We start from the raw sequence: 26,239 nt of genomic DNA on the forward strand, positions 1-26,239 counted from the left end.
ATCAGGATTAGAGGTGCTTCGAAAAATTTATCCAGGCTTTGCATACATAATTTATGATAGTCAGAAAAAATGCCTGAGAAGTATCGGCTTTGCATCTGCTTTTACATAAGAGTAACTGACCCTCTTAGAGTCGGTATTAATTCTGATGCATATTATATATGTTTGACGTATTTTAGCTGAAGTATGGAAGTTGTACGGTAAGTGATTTGATACATCTTGGATGACATGGATCTTGGGTGCCTGTCCACAGATCCCTGAAAACAAGAAAACTGGTTAATAGAGTCGTTAAGAAGATATGAGGCACTTGTCATTATCAGTCATGAGAACAAGGAAGTTGTGTTGGAACTGTACAGAACTTTGGTTAGACCACAACTGGAGTTCTGTGCGCATTTCTGGTCACAGTTCAAAAGGAAGGACGTGATTGCACTAGAGGGAGTTTGGAGGAGATTCACAGGGTGCTGCCTGGAATGGAACAGTTTTAGATCTGAAGGAAGGCAGGACAAGCTTGGGTTGTTTTCTTTGGAGCAGAGAAGGCTGAGAGAGGACCCGATTGAGGGGCATGGATGGGCTAGATAGAGAGCAGCTGTTCCCCTTAGTTAAAGGATCAGTAGCAAGGTGACATAATTCTCAGTTGAAAGGCGGGAGTTTTAGAGGGGAATTGGAGAAAAAATTTTTTCACTCAGTGTCGGAAATCTGGAATTCACTGTCTGGTAGGGTAGCTGAGGCCGGAAACCTCAACCTTTTAAAAAGAACTTGGATGAGAACTTGAAATGCTATAACATTCAAAACTATAGGCCAAATACTGGAAAATGGGACTACTGTAGATTTAGAGTTAGCAAGGTCTAGAGCTGGATGAATACAGCGGGCCAAGCAGCATCAGAGGAGCAGGAAAGCTGATGTTTCGGGCCCAGATCCAAAACATCAGCTCTCCTGCTCCTCTGATGCTGCTTGGCCCGGCTGTATTCATCCAGCTCTAGACCTGGTTATCTCAGATTCTCCAGCATCGGCAGTTCCCACTATCTCTGTAGATTTCGGGTGTATTTTTGTCAATGCCAACCTGATGGACCAAAGCGCCTCTCCTGTACTGTGAGATGCTAAGAAATAGATTGACTTTAATCTGATCTATTATTAAAATGCTTGTTTTTGTGTTGGAAAATCAGATACATGCCACCAAGTATTTAGTGTGAGCTAGTGATTAGAATACAATGCTAGAAGTTGTCGAAGTGTCACATGTAGATACCTTTTTGATACTTTAATACTATAGCATTTGGATTTTCTGTGACAGGTTGACCTTTGTTATAGAGATCAAGCAGCAGAAAAAAAAACACTGAAGCATTTCAGTTTCTTTACCCGTACCTCTGCATAGACAAAAGAATAGTTCAAATTGGAAATTAATTTTCGTACGCTATCAACCAAGGAGCAATATAAAATTGGCCCAACTGCTTTTTCCTTCATCTTTCAAGACTGTCAATCTCTTAATCTCAGTTTCCTAAAATCTTTTTGAAAATTGCTGAATTGCTCCGGGAAAAAATACTAAATGATCGTTACAATTTGATTTGGCATGGGGAAGTTTCAGATGTTTTTAACATTTTAACACACACAAAACCTAGGGTTAATGACAAATTCACAAATTTCTGTATGTTGAGATATGAACCTTTTATTGTAGAGGGAAACTTAAATCAGAAGTGCCATAGTTTCATCTTTTAATGGAATTGATGGCATCCATGGGACCGCTTTTTAATTGCACACTTCTATAATCTTGTACGTAAACTAGCAACCTTTGTGATCTGTGATTGATAGCCTTGCAAGTTCGACAAAACTGAGCTGTGCCCATTGATGAACTTAAATCTGGTGAGGTAACATCAGCATCATTGCTTGGGCGGTAACTTGACACACTGAGTCACTCCTTGTTAAATCCACTTTTCATTCCACAGTGGAGTCAAAATTAAGAACCCTGAAAAATTGGTGACACATCTGTTTCACCAGATTACCACCCAGACAGTAAAGCTAAAAAAGCTCTTTTGTGCCAAAACATTCTGGCCCTTATTCACAACTACTCAGTACGTTTAAATATTACAAGCCAATTGAAGTTGTAAGAAATCGAATATTTTATCTATACTTTTGCATTATCGAAGTCATCGGATTTTAACCTGAAATAAATTGAATTAATTGTTTGCTTTTACACTTAAAAGGACTAAAAAAAAATACTCAATTCGGATTTTTCTGGCTGTCTTTTATTGTAAGTTTCCCCACTCTTAATAGAATTATTCATAACTTGCATTTTTAAACTGATTTTTCAGCCAGTGTTTAAGTGGGTTGAATTCTAGTTACGTTTGGAAATATGTGCTGCAGATTTAAAGTTCATGTCTAAATTTAAATGTAAGATAGGGGCAGCATGGCGGCTCAGGAGCTAACACTGCTGTCTCATTAGCGCCAGGGGCTGGTGTTTGATTCCACTCTCAGGCAACTGTGAGTTTGCACATTCTCATTGAGTGGGTTTCTTTTGGGTGCTCCAGTTTCCTTCTACAGTCCAAAGTTGTGCAGATTAGGTGGATTAGCTGTACTAAATTGCCCTTGGTGTCCAGGGCTGTGCAGGCTAGCTGGATTAGCTGTGGGAAATACAGGATTACAGAGATAAATTAGGAGGTGGGCCTGGGTGGGGTGATCTTCGGAGGATCACTGTGGACTGGATGGCCCAAATGGCCTGCTTCCACACTGTAGGGTATCTATGATTCAACAAAGATCATTTAAATTTACGCAATGCGCAGTGCAATGCTGATATATGCAGAGTTAAGTAACAATAAGATTCAGCCCTAATTTCAACCTAACAAAATGACTAAGTACACAAATGTGGCTGGCACAGCATCTTTATCTGCAAGATCAATGGCTTGATCTTTCTAATAGTATGCCTTTTTGTGTCTGTTAACTTTAGCTTCTCAATGTCTGAATGTACTACACGGAAAACGTAATGGGTGCTCAACCTTTTTATGCAAAATTTAATAAAATGAATGTTTAGTTGAATTGAGTTGCCTAAATTAGTTTTGCCAAGCAGGGAAATTGACTTTACTTTGTATTCTAGTACCAAGTTTTGCATTTTTAATATTTATGAAATTTCTTGGTAATTTTGCTGATGCAGGACCTTTACACAACCATTAGCAGAGAATTCATTCTTTTATTTGAACAAACCAGGCTCCAAGCGCAACAATTGCTCATTGGTATTGACCCATAAAATATTTAGTGGCCTGGCTTTGTAAGCAACCTGTTATACTGGCCATAGAGGTTTAACAGGCTCTCGAGTGTAGGTTTCCTCTTTTCCTATGCCAGTTCAATTCACTATAGCTACAATAGATTTATGATGCACACAAACACAGCAGTAACAAACTGTTTGAAGCATTCACACTGATTGTGAGATAGGACATGAAATATAGTAAGTTGAAACACTTCTACAGAATGCAAAGTGAAGATTGGAAAATAACTTGGGATTTTGGAGAAACATATGAGAACAACTGAGAATTCAGCTTGTAAAATTCATTTTACACCTCTTGAGAGGTTATTCAGTAATTAAACTTTATATGCTGGTTCAAAATTCAGTTACTCCTATATTGAACAAGCCATAATATTCGCATTGGTTTTTGCAAAGCGAATAGGTCAGTAGCAGATGTTCACAATGAACCAGTGATGTCAGGACTGCAACAGCACAGCCTGGACAGGAGCAAGCTATTGCTGATAGCAGTTTCAAAATTCCACACTTCATGTGCATGTGTGAGTACCAGAAGTTACACTCAGCATTATGCAGTAACAACAATAATGGCCATTACCACCATTATTACTACCCAAAATTTCAAGCAAAACAGTGATGTGCATTGAAAATCTTTAATTTGATAAAGCTAAAAATGAATGCTGGAAGATTTTCAGTAAAGCTGAATATTTTGAAGTGAATATGCTTGGGTTTGTATCTTCCCTGTTAGGCCTCCCTGTTTATTCATTCAGTGCACCATTGCTAGGTTTAGAGCTATTCAAATGATTTCTGTGATTCTGCCAGTTTAGCTAGCTGCTTGGCAGTGCAGTTGGTTCTGCTATAACGCATGTACTGGCAACACGAATAGGGCAACGCTGTTTCTAAACTGGGAACTCGTGTTGGCTATGACACAATTCCATCAGTTTGCGGAAGAATACGCGTGACATCACATGATCATTTCACAGGTTTCGTCCTGAGCATGTGCAATGTTAGCGCCGATAGAATCTCGGTACCGGCATCTCGTTCATTTCGCAGACTTTGGCATGAAGCACTCTCTGTGAGAGATGCTGTTCACTGTGATTTTCATATCTTTTGAAAATTATGCTGTGTTACCCAAAATAAATAGGAAAACAAAGTGACAAGAATGTTAGCAAGAAGCATTCTGGGGATAAAATTATGGGTGGTGAACATAAGAGAGGCTATAACATTGGAAGAGAAGTTAGATATTATAAAGCGTTTTGAGCGTAATGAGAGAACATGTGGTACAGTTTGCATGACAGGAATAAAGGACTCTACCTTATGCACCATTAGAGACAATGCAGAAAAGATTAAAGCATGCCATATTGCTGGAACAAGTGTGAGTGCTAGCAAATCTGAGAGGTCACGGACAAAGGAACTTGAGGAGATGGAACAGCTTCTAAGTGTATGGATAGAAGATCAAACAAAAAAGCGATCTGGGACCACCTTTCTCACCATAAAAGAGTTTCAGTTTATGAAGATCTAACAAAATAAAACTGGAAATCCTTCAGCTGTCCCTGCCTTTAGTGCTAGCAGTGGCTGATTTGCTGGTATTAAGAACCACTGTTTTTCACGATGTAAAGTTATGTGGCATATCTTCTCATGCAGACACGGAGCATACAATGGCATTTCCTCCCCTAGTAAAAATAAAATTAATTGATTTAAAATAAAGGTTACAGTTTAGATCAAATTTTCAGTTTAGGTAAGAGTGCCATCAAGAACCTAAATTTCTATGAATGAAGCACATGCTGCAGGTTTTAAGGTAGCAAAGGGTAGTATGATTGTGCTGCCAGTGGAGACTTAAAACTTAAGCCTTTGGTGGTGTATCACTCTGCCAACCCATGAGCCTTGAAAAGTTACCTTAAGCCTACTCCAAGTGTCTACTTTATGTCAAACAAAAGAGGTTGGATGACAGAGCAAATATCTTCTGACCTTATGTTGATGTTTTGGAAGATGTTTTCAGAAAGTGTTGCTGGAACAAAAATTTGGATTTCAGGATTCACCTCATCCTAGATAATGCGCCAAGCCATCTTCCCACCATCGGCCAGCTTTCTGAAAATGATGTGCTATTTATACCTCTAAACACAACCTCTCTCCTTAAATACGTGGACCAGGGTGCAATAGAAGCTTTTAAAGCTTATCATTTAAGGGACTGATTGTAGCCACTGAGGGGGGATAAAGACTGCTCTTCAATTTTGGAAGAGCTTTAATATTAAGAATGCAGTTGATATTATTGTGAAGGCTAAGTTGATATTATTGTGAAGGTTAATGTCCATAAGGACTTGCTTGCATGCAGTTTGGCAGAAGCTTCTCCCAGATTTATTTCAAGATTTCAAAGGCTTTGATCCATCAGAGGAGCTCTCAACATTCAAAGACATTGTGTTGATCTTGCAAAACAAGTTGGATCTGAAGTAGGGGAGTGTGAGGATGTTGAAGAGTTGCTTGAGTCCCACTGTGAAGACCTGTACAGCTGATGTACAACAACTTGTCGCTGACAGGATAGTGGAAGCTGGAGATGAAGAAGTATAGTCCAGAATGCAGTGCCACAGAGCTTTCCACTTCTGTTTTGTCTTCTATCCTGAGGGATATTGAGAAGCAGTTTTAGCTCTTAGAGAATTACGATTACAATGCAGAACGCAGCAGAGTAGCAGTTTGAGGGATTAGGTCTTATTTGGCACCTTATGAACAGCTTCTTCATGAAAGAAGGAAAAAGGGCAAAGCAGCAAAAACTGGATGGCTTTTTTAAGCCAACTCCCAATTAAACAGTCAGAAGACAATGAACCACAGCCATCCACTTCTGGATTAACTAATTTTCACTCTTACCCTACAAACACAACTGTAACTGAAGGTACTGGTGATGATGATGATGACGACAACAACAACCCTCAGCCCCTGTATTAACAACAGAACAATGTCCAAGACTCCTCCCCCAGCAAGTCATTTTGACACTTTTTCAAGATAAGGTGTTAAATTGCCCTTTATTTCATTCTTCGATGTGAATTAAACATTTATTCATACTGTGCTATCCTTTGTTTGTCTTTTGAGTGTTTTTTTCGATCGATTTTTGAGGGGGTTTTTTTGGTGGTTTGCCCTAACCCCACTTTTCCCATAGGCTTCCTCATTTCTGTGGCATGATTTTCTGTAATGCAGTGTTGTGCTGGAGTGCAGCAATCATGTTATAGCAAAACCAATAGTACAAATATACATTAGAGATAACAAGGTGTAGAGCTGGATGAACACAGCAGGCCAAGCAGCATCAGAGGAGCAGGAAAGCTGATGTTTCAGGCCTAGACCCTATTTGCCTTCTGATTGTTGTTTCAAAACCTGATTGGAAGCAGCTGGTCTTCAGTTATCACTTATCTTTGACTTAATAGCTGAGAAATTTTAGACTAAAGTAAATTTTCTCTCACACTATAGAGTACATTAATATGTAAATCTACACTCATCATTACAAATTACAGAGGAACAACACTGATATCTACTAAACATTGTGGAAATTTGCCTGGGAAGGTTCTGTTTCCAAAAAGCAGGACAAGTCTATTGTAGCTACTTGCTGCCACGTCTGTCTACTCTTGTTCATTGGCAAAGGTAATTAACAGTACTAACAAGTGACGTTGGCAAAAGGATGTTCAGTTTGGATCATTTGGCTTCTGGCCTCATTAGGCCTTAGTCAGACAAAGACAAAAGAACTAAATTCCAGGTGAATGCATCTGCAATAGGGTTAGGAAGATGATTATGGTTTTGGAGGTCATTTTCATCTGCTCCATCAATTATCTTTCTCTTGCAAAATGTTCACTACTCATTACAGCAAGAATTGACCATTTTTTTTTGGCCAGCATTTGCACCACCGAAGTACCAAACAATGACTGTCTCCAAAAAGCAAGAATCTAACCATCACCCTTTGATGTTCAATGACATTACCACCACTGAATCCACACGATCAAAATCTTGGCCATTGTCACTCTACTGGACCAGCCAAATAAATACTGTGCCTACAAGAACAGGTCAGAGGTTAGGAATTCTACAGCAAGCAACTCACCTTCTTTCACCCTAATGAAATATTCTCCACTTGCTTGAATTGGTTGTAGCTTCAACACACAGAAAATAAAAACCTTTATCTTCCAGAGCCACGTGATTATGACCCTATCTACCACTTGTGTTCACTCTCTTCGTCACTGACGCACCCTGGCAACCGTGTACACCATGTACAATATGCACTGTTGTAACTTACAAGACTCCAAGAGCACCATCCAAACCTGTGACCTCTACTGCCTAGAAGGAAAAGTGCAGCAAATGCATGGGAATACCATATTGCTATTCCTTCACTGTTGCTGGTCAAAAAATCCAGACCTCCCTTCCTAACGGCTTTGTCAAAGCAAAGACGAGTCCACACCTGCGAATATCTAAACAAAATATCTGCTCTTTAAATATTTTGGTGTGATCTAAGTGCACTTGCTAAACAATCCCAGCTGTACTAGCAACAAATTTACAATTAACAGTGAAGCTTTGAAGCTTGTAATGTGGCTCATTTCACTTGGTAGCAGTGGCATACATTCACTGAGCCATTCTCTGGAAACAAAAGGAATGTGTTTAAGCCTTGTCTCTGTTTTTGAATTATGTTAGAGCTTAGCGGAGCCTGTAGTTCCACATAACTTTCTGTATTGGAATGCTTTATCCAATCAGTTGGTCAGCACCCTTTTCTCCCGTGATAGTAGTAGTTGTATCTGTGTGAAATTTGGTAATCTTGTGTTGTCCTGATGTGTGTGAGATGAAAGGTATTGAAAACATATCTGTCTTCATAAAGTTCTGTCCTTCCAACTGACTTTGTAAAAGAAAGAGAGGGCAGTTATCTCCCAAGTCCTAGCCAATATTTATTCTTCTATCAGCATCATTTTAATAAAAAATTATCTAACCATTACTCCTTTGCTGTTGCTAGAGTTTGCTATGCACAATTGGGTCTTCTGCATTTTCTACATTGAAACTTATTAAACTTCAAATTTGAATGATTTGGCTGCAAATTGCTTTGAAATATCCAGTGCTCCAGAAGGACACTATTATCAGTGCAAATGTTATGTCACAATCTGCACTATCAGAAACATTTTTTTTTCCTCTATTGCTGTTTGTAGGACAGTGCTGTGCAGTAATTGGTGGGCATGTTTCCCAGGTGGCAACGGTGACTGCACTTCCAAAGGAAGTACTGTATGTGCTCTTGACAAAATTAACCCTGCAAACTTTGGCCTATAGCATTGGTCTCTATAAAGTGGAGGAATGTATAAGATAATAAACTGAAGTGCTTTGGGGTATTGAATGCAAATTCTTTATTACTCTGATTTTTGTAATGCTGTTTTAAAATTAAGTAGAAAGTCTAATCATGCTTGTAGTGCTGAAAAAAGGTGCATTTTGTTTATGTCCTTATTGAAATACCTTGCCATTACAAGGTAAGCGAGGTAGACTCAGCACGTTTCAAGGCAAGGACTTGTTGACTCGATCAGGAGTTTGCACAGTGTACAGCAAGAGATGATCTGATCAAGGTAGCCATTATCCCACTGGCTTTATGGTGCCCAATTTTTGCATCAAATTTGCACAGTAAACACATATCTCGAGTCCTGTTCACAAGATTGCCAATAGCTAGTGTTACACTGTTTAGAAACAGTGAGGATCCAAATATATTTACTGACCTGTGAAGGTGAGTTTGCAGAAGGTAAGGTACTACTAGAGAACCCTTGGCTGATTTTTGAATTGGACGTTGAATGCAGGTAGCTCACTTGACTTCCATTTTAAATTTGAATTTGAACATGACCTGGAGTTCTGTAAGATGTAAGTGAAGATCCAAGCATAGTAAGCAGATTTTCTTCATGTCAAAAATATGCACATAGTATGAAGTTGGTGTCATTCCTTCAAAAATGCACTTCTTGTGGAAAACAACCAGAATACTTATGGGACCTGGGCCTTCTAGGGATTTAATGGCCAAACCATGTATTCAGGCGTGCTTGGTGTTATTAAAACTGAGTTCATAAGTTCAGTGAATACCGATTCATGAAGTCATGGTGGATCTAGATTACCATGCTGCAGCGCTGATGTCTATGGCTTTCTTGAGTGGTACATTGGTGAATAGGCTAGTAATGTCAGATGAGTACATGGATTCTGCTTGCTCAAAACTGGTTGTAGCAATTTTACCCAACCATTTGTCCAGTTTACGTTGTGCACTCGGATTGGGCACAAAGTGACAAACGTATGTGCACTCTGAGCATCTTGTGTACGTGGATGGAGTAAGTGTGAGTATAACCCCATTGTATATAAATCATGAGCTCATTATTCAGACACAAGTCCTGCAAACATTTTTCAGCTTCCTTTTGAATAATGCTTGTCCAGTCATACTGAGCAAAAGGCCTGATCGATACATGTTTGGACTTGTCAATAAAAGTGGCATGTACTTTGCTGATATAGCCATGCTATTTATTGGTGACTATTCTATTCCTTTTGTCAGGGCTACTGACGTACATGTCCAATTTGACTCTGAGTCCTCACAATGCTGCCAGGCATTCACGTTGGAAATGAACATCAGCCAAGTAGTTAAAAATCCTGTGGTATCTGCACTAGATTATCTGGCCGTGCCTTCAAGGATTCACTGCCTTCGGTGTGTACTGATTTGCTGTATAGTAGATGAGTTCAAAGTTTAAAGTTGATTAAAAGATGAAGATTCACCAAAGATTAAATCATGTGCAAGAACAAACTCACTTTCAGACAGGACAAAGTCAGAAAAATATACTGTGTTTAGTGACATTGTTAATTGCATTGGCAATGTGTTTCCACTTAAGTAAGTTTACAATCCAGGCATGTTTTAAACGAGTCCTGTTTATGATGTAATCCTCTACTGAAGCAACATTGTGACTTAATGGACCAAATCAAAAACTGGAAGAAATTTCTTTTCCACAATACACTGGTTGACAATGCTGCAAACCTACCTTCACTAGTCGTTTTGCTCCATAGGTTTGATACAGTTCCATACACTGTAAGATTGGCCTTCTCAGCAACCTTGTACAGAGCACCAAAACCATGTGTGTATTGCGCAAACTTAATGCTAAAAGAGGGTACATCAGAGTCAACAGCAAAAACAAAGTCCTAAGGAACGGTCACCGGACCCAAAATGTCAACTTTGTTTTTTCCTTCGAAGCTGCTGCCAGGCCTGCTGAGCTTTACCAGCAAATTTGGTTTTGTTCCTGATTTACAGCATTCATAGTTCTTTGAGTTTTTACATCAGAGCCATCCTGCAGGATAATGGCTACCCTGAGCAGACCATATCTTAGTGTATATTACATAAACTCATGACTGGATCTAAGGCAGTCTTTCTTTGTCAAGTTTAAGGGTTAAGTGTTTCCAAAGTTGGAGCGGCAGCATGTTTCTCATACTATTACTATGCATTAGCAATGTGAGTAGTATTCATCATTAGCAGGCTGCTGCCTTCAAGCCAGAAAGATGCTCTGCTTATCACACAAATGAGTAATGTAGTATATGAATTTAGTGCTGGTGAGATGCCAGTTACATAAGCTAGTCTTTGGGAGATACAGCTTATCACATCAAATAGCATATCCCTTCAGCTGTGTATTTGGGAAGATGTAGAGTTTCAGTTAGCAATGCGTATTTCCTAATTGCCATTGAAAGAAACATTGTTTGGAATAATGTTATTTTCTTAAGTATGCAACAGGCAAGTGTTCCCATTAAATCAGAGATATCCAGTCAAGGAAAATGGAGAATTTGGATAGTTTGACCAATCTTTTGACATGTATGCTGTATCTGGAGTTGTTGGACTTGATTTTCAGTGCACTAACCCAGTGTCACAATTTGAGTCCTGTGACTAGGATTTTATAATGCAGGTAATAGAAGATTGACTATTAAGTTAGTAAGTGATAAGGGACCAAAAGGGGAAAAAACAACAGATCTTCTACTAAGGAAAGTTAAGATTGCAGTAGAAACTGCTCAAACCTTCCTGCAGATAAAAGAGAAACCCTTGGCAAACTTTGACGAGAATCCAAAAGCCAGGTTGTGTGAATTAGCAAGTAAACTGGATGTGGAATTACCTGCCAAATCAAAAAACATAGAAATAACTGAGGATTTAGTACAGCATTGGGCTTGATGGAAACAGTGGATGGGAATGGAACTAAAAGATTGGAATTTGAGGAAATGGCATGAGAAGAAGAATTTGAGAGGCTTGAACTGCACATGCAAAGGAGAGAGGAAAAGAATTTTAGCTTAAAGTGATGCACTTTTTAAAAAAATCTAATTGCTGATGCAGACTCTAACGGGAAAATCATAAACTGTATATCATTACCCAAAGTTCTGTGAGGAAATGTTAATGTTTGTACTGGCCCGACCAAACTTTGAGCAAAAGGACCTGGTGGCATTCTTCAGTGTAATAAAATGTGAGGCTGGACGAACACAGCAGGCCAAGCAGCATCTCAGGAGCACAGAAGCTGACGTTTCGGGCCTAGACCCTTCATCAGAGAGGGAGATGAGTTCGGTGGGGCAGGAGCAGGCTGAGACGATGGGTCGACCAGGGCAGGCAGGTTTGTGGATTTTGGGAAGGAGATAGAAACGGGCCGTGCGGGGTTGGGGAACAATGAGGTTGGAGGCTGTGGGTGGGAGGTCCCCTGAGGTGATGAGGTCGTGAATGGTGTTGGAGATGATGGTTTGGTGCTCGGGTGTGGGGTCATGATCGAGGAGGCGGTAGGAGGTGGTGTCGGAGAGTTGGCGTCTGGCCTCGGCGATGTAGAGGTCAGTGCGCCATACTACCACTGCGCCACCCTTGTGTGCGGGTTTGATGGTGAGGTTGGGGTTGGAGCGGAGGGCTGCCCGTTCTGCGGGGGAGAGGTTGGAGTGGGTGAGAGGGGTGGAGAGGTTGAGGCGGTTGATGTCTCAACGGCAGTTGGAGATGAAGAGGTCGAGGGAGGGTAGGAGGCCTGGGGGTGGTGTCCAGGAGGAGGACTTGTGTTGGAAGCGGGTGAAGGGGTCAGTGGAAGGAGGGTTAGGTTCCCGGTTGAAGAAGTAGGCGTGGAGGCGAAGACGGCGGAAAAACTGCTCTATGTCCAACCGTGACTGGTATTCGTTGATGTGTGGTTGTAGGGGGACAAAGGTGAGCCCCTTGCTAAGGACTGACCGTTCGTCCTCAGTCAGTGGGAGGTCTGGGGGGATGGTGAAGATGCGGCAGGGCTCAGTGTGGCTGTCTCCTCTGGGGTTGCAGGCTGTGGAGGTTGTGGGCGGAGCGATGAGGTCGTTGGCCGTGGGCGGGGTTCCGTTGGCCGTGGGCGGGGTTCCGTCGGCGGAGACCGTGGGCGGGGTTCCGTCGGCGGAGACCGTGGGCGGGGTTCCGTCGGCGGAGACCGTGGGTGGGGTTCCGTCGGCGGAGACCGTGGGCGGGGTTCCGTCGGCGTCGACCGTGGGCGGGGTTCCGTCGGCGGTTGGAGGATCGGGGTGGGCGGCAGCAGCTGAGGTGAGGGTGGTGTGTGGGGTGTAGTACCTGGACGTGGAGGTGGTGACTGCAGCAGCGGTTCCGGAAGTGCTGTGGCCGGCGGAGGCGGATGTGACGTCATCGGTGGGGCCTCCGGCCGTGTCCTCATGGTCAATGGCGGCGGGTGCATGGTGGGGGAGGGGCAGGGACAGACTCGGGATTTGGGAGGCGCAGGAATCCTCTTGTGGGGGGCAGGGGCCAGTGAGTTTGTTGTACTTACGATTTTTGGTGTCCAGTAAAGCTGAGTGGAACTGGGTGTTCAGTCTGTGGATCCTGCGGAGGATGAAAAACAGCAGGGGTCCTTTGCAGGTCTGGGAGAGGGAGGCTCTGAGCTGGGGCAGGCTGGATTGCAGTGCCTGGAGGTGCCGGCGCATGGCTGCGAGAGTCTGTTTCAGGAGTCGCAGGGAGAAACGCTTCTGAAGGGTCTGAATAAGCTGGGTGTAGAGGTGGTCACGGTTGGGGCCAAATTGGGAAGGCTGAAATGTGGACTGTAGTCCCTTTGGGATGATCTGGTTCCGTAGGCAGGTGCTGAGGAAGGTGATGTGGCTGTGGTACCTGGTTTGCTTCAGGACATGGTCGAGCAGTTTCAAGGCCGAAGAGATTACAAGAGAGTTGCAATGGGAGAGAGATTCCCTGAGGTTGGTCCGGAGGGAGGAGGGTAACTTCTTCAGGTTAGGCATCCCTGGAAGAGGCTTCGCAGTGAGGTTGAAATAGTATCAGAGATAATGGGAACTGCAGATGCTGGAGATTCCAAGATAATAAAATGTGAGGCTGGACGAACACAGCAGGCCAAGCAGCATCTCAGGAGCACAGAAGCTGACGTTTCGGGCCTAGACCCTTCATCAGAGGGCATTCTTCAGGTAATTTGGGAAAACAGTGAGATCAATGAATTGACCATGCAGAGTAGGTTGATTGCTAAAGCAAAAGAATTTTATGCTTCAGTTTCAGAGATTTGTATTAAGTGCGTATGTCTGAGAAGCATACAGGCAGAAGTTTTGAAATTTAAGGAACCAGCCCGGCAAACTTGCATTGAATTTGAAAGATTAAGCAAAATAATTTTGACAGGTGGATTCGAGTTTTAGGAATTGAATCCATGTATGCTATACTTGGAAGAATTTAAGAACTCACTACCTCTTTGTAATAAGAACTCATGGAGGGCCAGAGTTACAAGACACAGTACTGACTGATAATTATGAGCTGCTCTAAAAGACTGAACCTTTATTTTTCGGTCATCTGCATAAACCCAAGAAGAACAGAGTGGTGGGAGAATGAAAGGAAGGCAAGGTAAAAGAAAGGGTAGTTGGGAATGACCCAGAAATATTCCAGGCCTCTCTGAACACCAGATTAGTTCTGATGGGGGAAGGGATGGGGGAGCCTGGAGAATTGCAAATGCCACACTGTTGTTGAAGAAAGGGGCAAAAGGTAACAGAGGAAGTGGCAAACTCGTCAGATTGACAACAATAGTGGGAAAAATGGTGGTTGCCATAATATGAGCTAAGGTGAATATACACCTGAATAAAAATAAGTTAATACAATACAGTCCACATAGCTTTGTCAAGGGCAGGTCATGTCTGACTAATTTAGTTGAGTTCTTTGAGGTATCACAGGCAATGGATGAGGGTAGTTTGCTTTATTCAAATGTGGGATATAGGTGTCTCTAGCCAGGCCAGCATTTATTCCCCATCCCTCACTGCCCAAAGGACAATTAGAAGTCAACCAACTTGCTGTGGATTTGGAGTCATGACAACAGTTTTTCTTTCCTAAAGGACATTAGTGAATCAGATGGGTTTTTCAACAATCTGCATTGGTTTTGTGGTCATCATTAGACCCTAATTCCAAAATTTTTCTTGATTTCAAATTCCCCTATCTGCAATTGCAGGATTTGTATCCAGGTCTCCAGAACATTGGCTGAGTTTCTGGATTAAAAATCTAGTGATAATACCGCAAGGCCATTGCCTCCCCAGTGCTGTCGATGTTGTGTGCCTAGACTTTCAGAAAGCATTTGATGTGGTGCCACGTGGCAGGTTGTTTATCAAATTAGAACGTTTTGGGATTGATGGGCCCATGACATCACGGATTAGAAATTGGCTAAAAGGAAACAGATCGGCATTGCTCAGATTAGCGAGCATTGAGAAGATTTGTAGCTCAGGTTGAGGTTCTGGATGGGAGATTGCTCGCTGAGCTGGAAGGTTAGTTTTTAGACGTTTCGTCACCATTCTAGGTAACATCATCAGTGAGCCTCCGACGAAGCGCTGGTGTTATGTCCCGCTTTCTATTTATCTGGTTAGGTTTCCTTGGGTTGGTGATGTCATTTCCTGTTCTTTTTCTCAGAGGATGGTAGATTGGCTCCAAATCAATGTGTTTGTTGATGGAGTTCCGGTTGGAATGCCATGCTTCTAGGAATTCTCGTGCGTGTCTCTGTTTGGCTTGTCCTAGGATGGATGTGTTGTCCCAATCAAAGTGGTGTCCTTCCTCTTCTGTATGTAAGGATACGAGTGATAGTGGGTCATGTCGTTTTGTGGCTAGTTGATGTTCGTGTATCCTGGTGGCTAGCTTTCTGCCAGTTTGTCCAATGTAGTGTTTGTCACAGTTCTTGCAAGGTATTTTGTAGATGACGTTTGTTTTATTTGTTGTCTGTATAGGGTCTTTTAAGTTCATTAGCTGCTGTTTTAGTGTGTTGGTGGGTTTGTGGGCTATCCTGGTGCCAAGAGGTCCGAGTAGTCTGGCAGTCATTTCGGAAACGTCTTTGATGTAGGGGAGAGTGGTTATGGTTTCTGAGCCCGTTTTGTTTGTTTGGGTTTATTGCTGAGGAATCGGCGGACTGTGTTCATAGGGTACCCGTTCTTTTTGAATACGCTGTATAGGTGATTTTCCTCTGCTCTGCGTAGTTCCTCTGTGCTGCAGTGTGTGGTGGCTCGTTGGAATAATGTTCTAATGCAGCTTCGTTTGTGGGTGTTGGGATGGTTGCTCCTGTAGTTCAGTATTTGGTCCGTATGTGTTGTTTTCCTGTAGACGCTGGTTTGAAGTTCCCCATTGACTGTTCACTCTACTGTGACATCTAGGAATGGCAGTTTGCTGTTGTTTTCCTCCTCTTTTGTGAATGTTACGCCAGTAAAGGGTGTTATTGATGGTCTTGAAGGTTTCCTCTAATTTGTTCTGTTTAGTGATGACAGAGGTGTCAACCACATAACGGACCCAAAGTTTGAGTTGGATGCTTGGCAGCGCTGTTTGTTCGAGTCTCTGCATTACTGCCTCTGCTAAGAACCCTGATATCGGAGATCCCATGGGTGTACTGTTGGTTTGTCTCTAGGTTTTGTTGTTGAAAGTGAAGTGGGTGGTGAGGCATAGGTCCACTAGCTTGGTGATGTTGTCCTTGCTGATGAGGTTGGTGGTGTCCAGTGTATGTGTCTTCAGTTCTTGTAATAGTGTAGTCAGTTTGGCCAGGTTGATGTTGATGGATGTGAACAGGGCTGTTACGTCAAAGGAGACCATTATTTCATCATCTTCTATCTCGGTGTCTTTGGTGTTCAGGAATTCTTGGGTGGAGCGAATGGAGTGGTGGGAGTCTTCTACTTTTAGCCTTTGGTGTAATTCCTTGGCTAATCTGTAGGTTGGTGTTCCAGGTAGCGACACTATGGGTCTGAGGGGGACTCCTGGTTTGTGAATTTTTGGTAGTCCGTAGAAGCGTGGTGTGTTGGATCCATCTGGTTTCATTTTTTTGGAAGCCTCTCTTGTTTAATTCGCCAGATTTTTGAAGATTTTTGAGTAAGGCTGTGATTCGGTTCTCTAGTTGTGGGGTCGGGTCTATCGCCACCTGTTGATAAGTGTCAGTATGTGCAAGCAGTGTGTTCGCTTTCTCAATGTAGTCTGTTCGGTTTAAGATGACTGTCAAGCGTCCTTTGCCTGCAGGTAGGATAACGAATGTTTTTATCTTTTTTGAGTCATCCAAAAGAGGACCTACTCGGACCTCTTGGCATCAAGGTAGCCCACAAACCCACCAACAAACTAAAACAGCAGCTAATGAACTTAAAAGACCCTATACAGACAACAAATAAAACAAACGTCATCTACAAAATACCTTGCAAGAACTGTGACAAACACTACATTGGACAAACTGGCAGAAAGCTAGCCACCAGGATACATGAACATCAACTAGCCACAAAACGACATGACCCACTATCACTCGTATCCTTACATACAGAAGAGGAAGGACACCACTTTGATTGGGACAACACATCCATCCTAGGACAAGCCAAACAGAGACACGCACAAGAATTCCTAGAAGCATGGCATTCCAACCGGAACTCCATCAACAAACACGTTGATTTGAAGCCAATCTACCATCCTCTGAGAAAAAGAACAGGAAATGACATCACCAACCCAAGGAAACCTAACCAGATAAATAGAAAGCGGGACATAACACCAGCGCTTCGTCGGAGGCTCACTGATGATGTTACGTAGAATGGTGACGAAACGTCTGAAAACTAACCTTCCAGCTCAGCGAGCAAACTGACATCCATTGTTCAGATTGGAGAAGAGTTGAAAATGGTGTCCCCGAAGGATTGCTGTTGAAAACCCTTGGTTTTCTGATTTATATAAATGATTTCGAGGTGGTTGTTGAGAGCAAAATCTCTAAATTTACAGATGGTGCTAAGCTAGGAAGAATGAGAAATTGATAGGATGATGCTGATCGACCTCAGAGAAACAAGTTCCTCAAATGGGCAGACACCTGTCAATTGCAATGCTGAGAAATGTGAGATATTGCATTTTGGAAGGAGAAATGTGTCGAGACAATACTGGCTCAGTGGTACAACTTTTAGTGGGTTTAGGAGCAGAGGGACCTCTGGGTTCACATGCACGATTCTCTGAAGGCAGCCAGGCAAGTTGAAACAGCTGTTAGGAAGGCTTATAGTATCCTTGGGCTGATGAATAAAGGCAGAGAATATAAAGCAAGGAAGTTATGCTATGCCTCTACAAGTCATTGATCATAGCCTTGTGTTCAGTTCTGGACACCTTATTTCAGGAAGAATGTTAAAGCCGTGGAGTGAGTTCAAAGGAGATTTACCAAAATGATGCCAGGAACGAAGGATTTTAGGTACAAGGATACATTAGAGAAATTGGGCTTATTCAGATTCGCAGTTAAGTTTGTTTTATCTCTTTCCTTGATGTAGTAGCCTGTGTCCAGTGTCCAGAAACAGTCCATTATCAGCTGAACTGTTTTGTTTGATAGGGTGCTCCCCACTCCCTTGTGAACATAGGTAATTCAACTGCTTTAATTATTCAGCTTCCACTTGAAATTAAGAATCGTCAACCTATGGACAAAGTTCCCAGGAATCCTTTCGGTTCTATCAATATAATTTTCTGTGCAATAACTGATTTCCCCTTTTGGTATTGTATTGTTGTCTTGCTCTGGGATACTTCAGTGCCTTTCTTCCATCTCCTGGAACAGGTGGTTTTCCTAATGCTTCCTGCAAAGTTCTCGTCCACATTTCTTTTTATATTTCATTCCTCAAAACGTCTTTCACTTCTTAAAGGAATTGGGCGCATTGTTTGAAGTGCAACAACTGAATATAATACTAAATGTCAAGCTATTTTGTACACTCCAGTAATTTTTTGGCCTAGGGATACCTGATACCTAGCTAGTCAATCCAGTTTCCTTGACCAAAATGCCATTTAAAATTTTGTGCAGTGATTGACCGAGCTCCTCTGCAATGACAGACAAATATGGATGCTTTGAAATGATCAACTCAAGGCCTCAAAATCAATATAACCAGGGACAACGCATTCTACAGGTTATTAGTCTAAGGAGCCTTTGGAGTTATTACCGCTACCAAAATAATTCATCAGTGAATGTAAGAAAAGTCATTGAATTTTTAAAAAATACATTTTAACAATCTCCAATTTACCCTTGATGTCCTGATTTCACTCAATATTTCATTCAAGATAAAATATCTAAAAATTAGCAAGTTGCCAAATATTTGCAACTGAGGTAATTTTGAACAGCATCTTATTTGTGTACATACTGCACAGGCATTCACGTCAAGCCTGGAAACTAACTATCAAAACAAGTCCACAGATACAGGAGAGCAGACGTAAGCCTGAACATTGCAAATGTTTCTGCAGTTGACCCCCCACAAAAGCTTGAACCTGTGTACTTGCCAAAATGAAAGAGATTTGCTCTTATGTTTGGAATGTGAGCTTCTTGAACTTTGTTCCAACAATACCCTTTACTCCAGATTCAGAATTTACCCTACTGTGGGATATTTCCATTGTGTGGTCCACAAGATTTTTTTTGATCCAACCTGCGAAGCAGCTGCTAGGTTCTTTTCTCGGCTTTTAACAACATTGAATTTAAAGTTTTTAAAGTTCTTAGAACCAATAGAAGCTGCTTCTAAATTGATACTTCCAAGCTTCAGGGGAAGTTAAGACATTTGAAATATTTGCGTACAGTCGTCTCATTGACTTCATCAAACATCTATCTTAATTAGTTGTATGCAGGATGCTTTGTAATTTTGGGTTCACGTTGTCTTTAATTGTGAGACCTGAGGCATGTAAAGGTTGTCCTCGGATACAAATCTAGTTACATACCCATATAAACCCTTCTAAGTGTTCAGGTTAGTTCCTTGAAGTTATCCAAGCTAATTTGATATCTTTTTAACAGTGTAGATCTTCTTGCTGTTACATATCTTTTCATGATACAGTGAACAATGCAGCATCCGTTCCCATTACTAGGGGATGAAAATGATCATTGGCATGGTTACCATTCTTTATTGAACACTCAATTATGATTCCTGTTATGAAACGACACGCAGTGTGGAAAGAAGGTAAAAATAGTCCCAGGCATAGCTGGATAGGTGGAACAGCATGCATAGAGACTTAGAAAAATACTGCAAACTGAGGTGGAGCCAAGCTTCAATCATCCCTTATGCACCACCTCTAACATTGCCTGTACATCTGTTAACATATCAGTGGTCTTATTATTGCGAATCAGGCACACATGGTTGGAATAATGGGTAGGACAGTCAGTTTTACTCATTTTTAATCAACCTGCTGGGACATGTAATGACACACCTATGGAGCAGATTAAACTTTAATTCGGGTCTTCTGGCCCAGAAGTGGTAGCACTTATTGTTGTAACTTACTTAAACAGTTATAAATTGTATTGAGAGAGTTAATCTAAAGGGTTTAATGATCTTAATTGGTTGCAAGCCCAGTTACAGCTGCAGGTGTATTCTCACAAGTTTTACGGAACATATTAAGTTTGTCATGAAAGAAATGATACTCAATAAAAGCTATCTTCAGCCATTTTATAACATCAGATAATGGTAGTGATTTGCCAACTGCTTGTCTCTTTTTCTCTTCTCATGACTGAAGTTCTCCTGTCTGCAGTCATCTTCCTTGTGTATCGAACCTTTAAGAATCACAACCTGTTAACTCCTGATAGCCAATACTCCCTGTGCATGATCAGAGACTTCTCTAGCACTAATTGGCTTATTTGTGCGTTGGCAGTTCATTGTTAATTTTGCATGAGCTCAATATTGTCTTTTCAATTCCTGATTTTTTTAAAAAGTTATGGTCGCCTTAGTGACATCACTTCCCACTATCTCCTGATTTATTCTTTGACGTGCCATTGACTTTGTAAGATCTTCCATTTTGTAATGGCTTCTCTCTTTCAGTTTACTAACTTCATTTATCCTTACCAAGATAAACTGGCACTAGCTGAACAATTTATCTAACTATTTTGAGTATGTATTGTCACCTTCCAGTGATTAACTGTACGTCAAATGTTCTAGCTGATACATTGTTATTATATTTTAATTAAAAGAAGCACATATGACTCCACAATAACTAATAAAGCCCAAGACATGGCCATTTTCCAAAGACTGATACAAACTTTTGTCTTCCAAGAGACCTAATAGACTTCAAGTTTCACAACTAAACAAATTTAAAACATTCCTGTGAGCTTCAAACAAAGCATCTTACCTCAAAGCATTTTTATTTGTTGGTCTGTTTACATGATCCTGAGTCATAAAAACTGCCATACTTTTGAACTCTTATAGTGGAAGTACCCCTCCCTCTCATCCAAAAGATCCAGATTTGAGTCCTTTAGCAATCAGCCAATGAGCTTGTGGTTTGAACTGTGTCATATGGCTTTCTTCCTTGCTGAAAATGTTTTACAACTAATCACGCTCAAACAGGATATAATTTAATTCCTCACTTGCTTATATAGAGACCCTTACTATTTTTAGTTGGCTCCTTTTTTTTGGTAGACCTGTGTCGACCTAGTTGAGGCTAGGGTTAGTTGAACTTTTAACACCTATGTGTTTAATAAAGGGAGAACAGACTCACAGGTTTGTTGATGACTAGCCCAGAAAATAATGTAACTTAATTATTAATCTAAGGAACACACGGGACAATTCAACCCAATGTTTCACCATGCCCAGAACTGGCAGCTGGTTTAATATTGAGTTGGTCAATCGTGAGAGGACCAATATTAACCGGCTAACCAGAGAGAATATTGATTTTTTTTTAAATCCTGCTCATACTGGTTTTGTAGGTACAGAGATATTTTTGGGAACTTTGGGACTGTCTGCTTTTTTTAAAAAATTGTCTAGTTTTCTGTTCAGTTAAAGAATTATTGAATATCCTGAGAAAAGAATCCCAGCCTGTAAGAAATCAGTAAAAAAAATTCTGGGAATCTACTGAAATTATTTGAATTCACCAGCGACTTCAAAATTAGACAGTTGTGCCTGTGGAAATCTTATCATCCAAGGATTGCATGGAGACATGGCCTCCATTATTTGAAACTGTTTAATTGTGATTCTTTTATTTCTCTTTTTAATTTATCCCTTAACTTTGTCTTTTTGTCTGTGAGAGTGGATGATGATCAAAGAAGATTGGGTTTAAGTCATAGCTTGCTATCTCTGGTCAAAACACCTTAATGGAACCAAAATTGGTAATTCTGGAAAAATAATTCAATCCTACGCCATGTAAATGCCATCTTAAAATGTGTACAAATTGTGATAATTTGGCTATGCCATTGTAAAAATGTATTTTGAAATGATTGGAAGTGCTATAATGTTTCTATTGATGGCAGGTTGATTCCCCTCTTAATCTGAAGCATCCCCATGATTTGGTGGTATTTATGAGACAGGAAGCTACACTCAACTACCTCAAAGAGCTGGAAGTAAGTCGAAAAATCCTTTTGCTTGATTATGGTACATGAAACATGAGAGAAGACGAATTTTAGTAAAACAGCTGAATGTTTCAAATATTTTGCAGCTATTATTCGCAACGATTAATATCAAGTTTTATATTGTAATAAAGGCTAAAGAGTATCAACTTGCAAGACTTATAACTATCAAGCTGGCTAGTCCCACTTACCCATTTTAGTTTATTTAAAAATTTCTGTACAGTGGCTTCTATTATTATCGGCTTTGTGTCAAAATTTCTCATTTTTAGTCCCTTCCATCCAGATTTTGAATCACTGAAAATTTCCAATTTGATATGGGTTAGGCAAGTGCTCAATTATTATATTTATTTGGATTGGTGTCACTGAATCAAAATCCTTTGTAGACAGGATTTCATGAGAATTTGTGGTTAGACGGATATATAATCTGAACAAAATTGCTGTGGACACCACATGAAATAAGGAAAACCTTGATCCGATTATAATCTTGAACATGCCAAACTCTTCCAAATCACAGGTTAAAGATCCTAACCTATGCTCTGAAGGACAGAGACTTTTGACGCATTAGCTATCAAATGCACTGCTTCACAGGAGGAGAATGTGGCATTTTAGTGAAACTATAGGTTATTAAAATCATCAGAATGGAAACTAATGATTACGTATGGGTAAAATGTTAGTGAGCAAAGTTGAAAATGGGTGACCTTGTCTAGCAATAAAGGAACGGTCCCTCACGCAGTCTTAATCGTGTGCTGACACTGTTTTCCCCCCCACCCCCAGCTCCTCCATCCCATATACGAACTCCAGTATGTAACATTCAGAGCATTTGGATGTGAACAGGGCATTTGGATAAGATAGAAGAAAAACATTGCTATTAAATTAGTAGGAAATTTTGGTTTTATTCCTTGTTAATTCCTTATTTTAATTTTGGACATCAAATTGGTAAACCACTCATTATTCAACTTAGCTGTCTGGAGAAGATGAGTGTTTTCACTTATTTGATAAGGAAAAGAATGTAGGCTCCAGGAGAATCTGAACTTGGGTATTATTTATCTTTAAGTTATTACTAAAGACCTATTACCAAATCTTTCTTACTTCAATTGTGCATGATTTAACAATTTCAGTATGAATTCCACTAATCTTGAAACAGTTACTTTAAGAGATGTAGTGTGTCTTTATTCAGCTGGAATAAAATGAAATCTTTAAAGCCTCATCTTTGCTGTTGGATACAATAATTCTCCTTTTTATATGCAGAAACACTTGGTTGCTCAGAAAATTCATATAGAAGAAAATGAAGATCGAGACACAGGTTTGGAACAGAGACACTACAAAGAGGATTCTGACTGCATTAAAGCCAAAGTACCTCTTGGAGACCTCGATCTATATGATGGAACATTCATTCCTCTGGAAAACAAGGATATCAGGTTTAAAAAGGCATTTTAAAAACGTGTTCTTTTAGCTTCCCAGTCAACTGTGTATCATTCACCAGCTGATGGATAAGAAGGCTATTCACCTTCACGTCTGTGACGGTCATGACAGTTCAGAGATTAATTTACGTTGACTAGTATCTGAGATCAGCCATTTCTGGTTAAATGACATCATGGAGCTGCTGCAGCAATATTAACTATGAAGCAGTATAGGGATTACTCCAATGAAAGCTCTGGAAGTCAGCACTGAGATAGCCCATTAAATAATGTGTGGGAGCCAGTGAGGAAGGGAAATATTTGCTAACAAGAGTTTTCCTAGAGTTATGCTTTGAATTGTCTCCTAATTTTCATTCTTTTCAAGCTTGACTTTGATCTCAAGAATTTCCTAATGAAATGATTTGTTTATGGCAACATCAGATTTTGTGTCTGATGCAGAGGGACCTCCGAAAAGTAAAACTTAATAACAGAAGTGAGCTGGTGGTAAAGTTACAGTATTACCAGTTTATTTTTCTGGATGCGAAGCAGTTGGCAATAAGTTGTGAAAATGCCATTTTTTAGTAGCATGAAATGTGAATTCAAGTCAGAACCTGTTTTCAGTTGTTAACTCATTAAATTGATATCCAAAAAGTACTTAAGAAATAGTAAATAAAAAGATAAAACCAGTTATTTCTCTTGAGGTCAAATTCCATTACTTTGAGACTGCAAAGGCATATACCAAGAACTGACAGAATTCTATCAAATGGAATGATGAATACAGTATTTTTCAGATATAGACTTAAAATCTGAAGCCACTGAATTGTGAAATCTAGGCCTCGCTAAAACAAAAAATGACTAATTTATGTACAGGCTCTTAATTCTTAAATTATAAACTATTGTGGGCGGCACGGTGGCTCAGTAGTTAGCACTGCTGCCTCACAGTGCCAGGGGCCCGGGTTCGATTCCCCCTCCGGCAACAGTCTGTGTGGAGTTTGCATGTTCTCCCCGTGTCTGCTTGGGGATACCTCCGGGTGCTCAAGTTTCCTTCCACAGTCCAAAGATGTGCAGACTAGGTGAATTGGCTATGCTAACTTGCCCATAGTGTTCAGGGATGTGTAGATTAGGGGGTTTGGGGAATGGGCCTGGGTCGGATGCTCTGAGGTCGATGTGCACTTGCTGGGCTGAAGGGCCTGTTTCCATACTGTAGGGATTCTGTGGATCTATGGAAACTTGATTTTAAAGGATATTTTTTCACTTTGCATATATATTATACATTAAAACAGTGCGGAAACAGACCTTTGGGTCCAACTGACCATGCTGACCAGGTATCCCAAACTAGTGGTTCCTATTTGCCTGCATTTAGTTCACATCCCTCTAAACCTTTCCTGTTAATCTACATGTTTATGTATGTATTAAATGTTACAATTGTACCTGCATCTACCACTTCCTCTGGCAGTTCATGCCATATACAAAACACCCTCTGCGTGAAAAAGCTGCCCCTCGGGTTCCTTTTAAAGCTTTTGTCTCTCAGCTTAAACCTCTGCCCTCTAGTTTTCAACTCCCCACCCTGGGGAAAAGACATTTGGTGTTCACTTTATCTGTGCCCACATGATTTTACAAACTTCAGTAAGGTCACCCCTCAGCATCCCATGCTCCATGAGTCAAAAAAGTCCTAGCTTGTTCAGTCTTTCCTTATAACTCCAACCCTCTTGATATATATGTGTCTATATAGATCTTTTATACATTTGTATTTCGTAAATATGGTATTTATAAGCCAGTTCGCCTTCCAGTAGACTTTTTTTTGATTTTGCTACAGCTTCTTGTAAACTGCAGAAATTAACATTTAGTTCTTCTCTTATAGCCCTGAAGAATACATTGATACAAAGGCCCCATTACCTCAAGACCTAGACACACCTGATTGCACGAAAATGATGGATCTTCCATTTAGTATTCATGCTTTTCAGCATTTGAGGGTGAATGTTTTTCTGATCATAACAAGAATTGAACTTAAAATAACACTTAATTAAAATCTTCTGAGATTATTTACGGGACTTCTTAATTTTTAAATATTTATTAATTAAATAAAATGCAATAGTAATTTTCATTTTTATAGTACTTTTCATGTAAAAGACCATCTAATTGCTTTGCGTGAAGAAAACAGTAGAGACTGAGTAGGTGGTGAGGAGTCTATGGGAGAATTAGCTGTGTAGCTCTTTTAGGAGTCTTCTGTACTGTAAAATTCATCAATTCTATTACAAAGCCAACAGTTGGAAAATGTTTTAGTCCCTATGAAAAGTTGTGGTGCAATAAAGTGACATTTTCACTTGCAGCCTAGAACTACCACGAATAACCTAGTTCTGCTGAACCACAGGTATCCTAAAAGTCTTGTTTTTAAGCTATTCTATGTGTGCAATAGCAGGCCTAGAGGTTCCTAGGAAGGAAGTGTGTAATTCTATTGGCAATTTAATTTTATACCCAGAAAGTGCCAACAAATGTAAAACAACTGTGCGAATGTTATTTTATGTAGAGCGTTTTTAAGCCACTGTCTGCTTCTGATGAGGACTTCATTTGAAAGAATATGCTGGATGACATGACCTTTAACCCTTGAGAGTTGCATTGAAATCCATTGCCACATGAGGACCTTAAAATACTATGTACTAGTTGCATAGGTCCTAATTAAAACTAAATTTAATTAATCTTTTTTATAACTGGTAGCAGTTTTATTCTGCGAGGTGTTAAGAGAAATATGAATTTGCTGTGTTTTTAATTAATTGATATTAAAAAACAATTGAATGCTAACAGTCAAATAGTGACATAATCTTACCATTCATGTTAATCTAATTCGTAATGTAATCATCTTTACATAGCAGAGTTAATTGTCCTACTCA

At 40.4% G+C, this 26,239-nt stretch overlaps 1 protein-coding gene across 2 annotated transcripts in view; it reads left to right on the forward strand.

The window, feature by feature from the left end:
* ttc17 (tetratricopeptide repeat domain 17) overlaps positions 1–26,239 on the forward strand; it is a 99,100-nt gene that overhangs the window by 1,967 nt on the left and 70,894 nt on the right. The window contains exons 1-4 of one of the 2 annotated variants that reach the window (XM_059652149.1): positions 9,791–9,893; positions 21,859–21,948; positions 23,203–23,372; positions 25,213–25,324. In XM_059652149.1, coding sequence (XP_059508132.1) covers positions 21,907–21,948; positions 23,203–23,372; positions 25,213–25,324 — 324 coding nt within the window. In that variant the 5' untranslated portion in view covers positions 9,791–9,893; positions 21,859–21,906. Of the gene's footprint in view, positions 1–9,790; positions 9,894–21,858; positions 21,949–23,202; positions 23,373–25,212; positions 25,325–26,239 lie in introns of those variants that run through there. The other variant, XM_048545865.2, reaches the window with a different exon arrangement.

This window comes from Stegostoma tigrinum, chromosome 17, assembly GCF_030684315.1.
Source record: "Stegostoma tigrinum isolate sSteTig4 chromosome 17, sSteTig4.hap1, whole genome shotgun sequence".
NCBI lineage: Eukaryota > Metazoa > Chordata > Chondrichthyes > Orectolobiformes > Stegostomatidae > Stegostoma > Stegostoma tigrinum.